Source organism: Quercus suber, unplaced genomic scaffold, assembly GCF_002906115.3.
Source record: "Quercus suber isolate HL8 unplaced genomic scaffold, Cork oak 2.0 scaffold_278, whole genome shotgun sequence".
In the NCBI taxonomy this organism is placed as follows: Eukaryota; Viridiplantae; Streptophyta; class Magnoliopsida; order Fagales; family Fagaceae; genus Quercus; species Quercus suber.
Window position 1 is genome coordinate 356,767 of NW_027069734.1, and position 4,077 is coordinate 360,843.

Here is a 4,077-nt window from a genome sequence, read left to right on the forward strand (position 1 = left end):
GTGATGCATAGACCAAAGAGAAACATAGTAGGCCATGGAATGCTGTGATGCCAAGAGACTAGGCCAGAGTTGTAGTTTACATGTAGCCATTCTGAGAGGGGGAGGCCAAAAAAGGTGTAAAGTCCTGAAGGGGGCCAAGTTGATCCCAAAAAATGACCAAGAAATGGCATTCCCTGAGCATGTGGCTTATGGATTCGGTGTGAGAATTACAAACAGAGCAACGCTGATCCAGGCTTAAACCCTTTGAACCCAAAAATTCTTTTTCTAGAATGCTATTATAAAGCAAAGCTAGATAAAGAGAATGAATTTTAGAAGAACTTTGAGTTTCCAAATCCAGGAAAGAGAGGGAGTATTTGGGTTCAAAATATTTAAACCTTTTGCTACATTGTAGGCAATCTGAAGGAGAAATTACCATCATTAGTGAAGGCCCATGCAATTAGATCATCCACTTGCGAATTTATGTTTGTGGGATAGCTTGGATAAGCTTAACAAGATTTTCTGAAAGTTCAAATGAAAGTTGAAGATGCCAATTACCGTAATTATCGATAGCCTGACTTACTAGTTGAGTTTCCTCTCCAACATTGAGAGGACCAATTAATTGGGCTCTAAGAGGACCATTTGAGATATAGTTATCATACCATAGGGAGGTAGAGGCCCCTGTGTGATCACTTTCCTTAATCCGCTATCCAAGAAAAGGTTTTACAGCTTTGCATGCTGCCTATGTGCGAAAACAGGAGCCATTAGAAGTCCATGGATTTTTGGTGGCATTATTAGAAAGGTATTTTGCTTTTAGAACATAAGCCCAAGGGGAGGAGTTCTCTGTTAGCAATCTCCAATTAAGCTTTTGCAACGAGCGCAAGATTTTGCGTCCTTGATTCGTGAATACCCAACCCAACATGATCTTTTGTCGAGTAACAGTGTCCCAGTTCACTAGGTGCATCTTCCTTTTTTTCAGAGTTGAGCCCCATAAGAAGTTCCCGTTGGCACGGTCAATTTCCTTGCAAACTCTACTTGGAAGCAAGGCCCCCTGCATGACATAGTCAGGGATTGTGCCTAAAGAAGACTTGATAAGAGTCCTCCTGCCTGCAAAGGAGAGGAGACTTGCTTGCAAGCCTGCTAGCTTCTCTTGAACCTTGTGAATGATGTAATTAAAATCTCTAGAGCCACAATCAGAGAATTTTAGCGGAAAATCCAAGTATTTATCAAATTTTCGTGTTTCTAAGATTCCAAGAGAGCCATATATATCACTTCTAGTCTCCTCCGGAGTGTTTTTGAGAATAAACTCTAGATTTTTCCTTGCTAACTCTCTGCCAGATAATCAACAAAAGGTAGTTAACACTTCATCAATTGCCTCATTGTTCTCGAGACTGGCTTAATCGAAGAGCATCAAGTCATCGGTAAAAAACAGGTGAGAGAAAGTAGGCCTGATCTAGAGGCTTTGACAGGCTTCCAAGTGTTGTTAGCAGTTTTGTCTCGAATAAGGAGTCCAAGGTACTCAATGCACAAAATGAATATGTATGGCGATAATGGGTCTCTCTGGCGAATGCCACAAAATGGACTGAAGGCAGGGAGCTTACCACCATTAAAGAGCATAGAAACAGAGGTTGAAGAGGTGCAATCCATGATTATGGCAATGAGATTTGAGGGAAAATTGAACAGCACAAGAACTTCCCTTATAAAACTCCATTCCAAACGTCGAAAGCTTTTTCAAGATCAATCTTTAACGCCATTATGCCATACCTCCCTTTTTTCTTTTCCATGGAGTGAAGAATTTCTTGTGCTATAATCGTATTGTCTAGCCCTTTTCTTCCAGGGATAAATGCAGCTTGGAGTGCAGAGACCAAGTGCTGCATATGGGGCCTTATTCTTTTGACAATGATCTTGGATATCGATTTGTAAATGGATGTGCAGAGACTAATTGGTCTAAAATGACCAATGACCCAAGACTTCCAGGCCGTTTCTTTTCGGAATGAGAACCACTGAGGTTTGATTCAGATATGAAGGAACAAGTTTAGTTGAGAAGTGGTTAGGACTTCTTCAATGACTGATGGTTAGAGGATGTGCCAAAAATGCTGAAAAAATGGGGCATGCAACCCGTCCATTCCTGGGGGCTTTATAGGGCTTTAAAGAGAATAGGGCCTTGTGAATTTCTAAGGCCGAGGGCATGGCTAAAAGCTTACAGTACTCCTCTTTAGAGAGGGCAGCAGTCCAATTAATGTCAATATCTTCAGTGGAGACAGAGGCCGCGTGTTGGGTTTGGTATAGCTCCTTGAAGCCATTAAATATCCATCACTTGATCCTCATCATTGACCCATTCCCCTGTATGATTCATGATCTTCCTAATTTTGTTATGTTTCCTCTTTGTAATTGTTTACATATGGAAGAAGGCGGTGTTTCCATCACCAAAAGTAACCAGTCTACCCGAGATTTTAATGCCCAAAACTTCTCTTCTTGATTGAGGATAGAAGCATACTCAAGGGAAAGCTCTTAAGTTCCGTATTGACATCCTTCCGCTTCTTAAAATCACGTACATATTTTTTTTCTACGAAGTCAATCATTGGGACTAGAAAATAGTCAAATAAAGAAATTGGCTGCCCGATATCCCATGGTTCTTTACAATTTAGAACAACAACTACAATTACAAATCAAAGAATTCAAAAGAACTGAAGCCCCTAAAAATAAATAAAAAAAGGATCAAAACATTTTTCTGCGTCTCAAGCTCTTAACAGAGGCTTTAGAAACCAAAAACCCCAACCCAAAACACATCAACCAAATCCCCATATCAACGGCCAATCTCACTCCTTCCACATCCAGCTCGACCGTACAATCTTCCTTCAAATCTCCACCGTCCGATCCACTCTCCTCCTCACCACAACAACGACAACGATAACGACAACAGCCGTCCGATTCACTCTCCTCCTCTTGCTCTTCTCTCTCCTCCGGAATCTCCTCTAACCTTGCACACTTCTTCTTCGTCCTTCTATTACTATTCTTCACTACCATCTCCACCTTCTCATTTATCGCCACGTGTCCCTCCACCGCCACGTGTACCTCCGCCTCCGTAACTCTAACCTCGCTCTCTATCGCACACTTACACTCCAATTTCCACTCGCTACCCTCGCCTTTTCTGAAAATCCCCTTCAAGACCTTCTCGTCCCTCAAGTAAACTTCAAAACGCACCGCTTCGTTGGCCCGAACCCGTTCTCTGCTCGCGAATATAACCTCGTTCTCACTCCTCGTCTTCGCACTCACAACCCGGTGGAGCGTCACGAACGCGGGCGAGTCGGGTCGGATCGTCGACCCGTCCACCTCGAGCACGTTATCATTTATACGAGGAAGGTAAAGCAGAGTCAGCGACTCCGGTATTGGTTTCCGAGTATCCAGACCCGAGAACCGAACAAAGAAACCTCGGATTCGCAAACGATCTCGACCGTTGGATTGGTATCCGTGATAATAATCAGACGACCTACACATCTTCTCGCTCTTCGATTTTGAGATTTTATTTTTCTTCTGAAACGAATAAGTACAATGTTGTTGGTGTGAAGGGTTTTACTTTATATATATATATATACACAGAGAAAGAGGCGGTGGAAGAGTTTGATTTGGAATCAGGGGGTGAGGAGCACACGGTTTTTTTTTTTTTTTTTTTCTTAAAATGCTGACGTGGACGAAACGACACTGTGATTATATATGAAACGATAGGGATTTTATGATTTTTTTTTTTTGCCGCGTAGTGAGACTTTCCTGGGGTTTCAGTTTATAAAGAGTTTCAGCTGGCGACGCTGACTACGTTATTTGTGGATTTTTCGGAGATATTTTTTTTAAAGAGATTTGACTGGTTGTTTGGGAGGTACACCAATTGGGCTTTGTTTGTTAGTGTTCAAGTTGGACTCGGAGTTTGTGTTTGAGCCTAGTTGCTTTTTTTTTTTTTTTTTTTGGGGCAACTTGTGTGAAAGATTCAATGTAATGGGACTTGGACCGCTTGGTTTTGGTCGGAAATTGCAGGGAAACAAACAGAACAAAAAGATACAAGAGAAGCACAATTATTTACTTCTTTTATATGCATAGTTTTTTTTT

The 4,077-nt window shown here is 41.7% G+C and overlaps 1 protein-coding gene across 1 annotated transcript; it reads right to left on the bottom strand.

The window, feature by feature from the left end:
* Nucleotides 1–2,571: 2,571 nt before the first annotated feature.
* LOC111992824 (uncharacterized) lies at nt 2,572–3,558 on the bottom strand. The gene has a single exon (XM_024024681.2). It carries the CDS (start codon nt 3,472–3,474, stop codon nt 2,695–2,697), a length of 780 nt encoding a protein of 259 aa, XP_023880449.2. The 5' UTR covers nt 3,475–3,558; the 3' UTR covers nt 2,572–2,694.
* Nucleotides 3,559–4,077: the final 519 nt, after the last annotated feature.

What these genes read in the sequence shown, in the direction of transcription:
- LOC111992824 (XM_024024681.2), bottom strand. Translation starts at nt 3,474, where the DNA reads ATGTGTAGGTCGTCTGATTATTATCACGGATACCAATCCAACGGTCGA.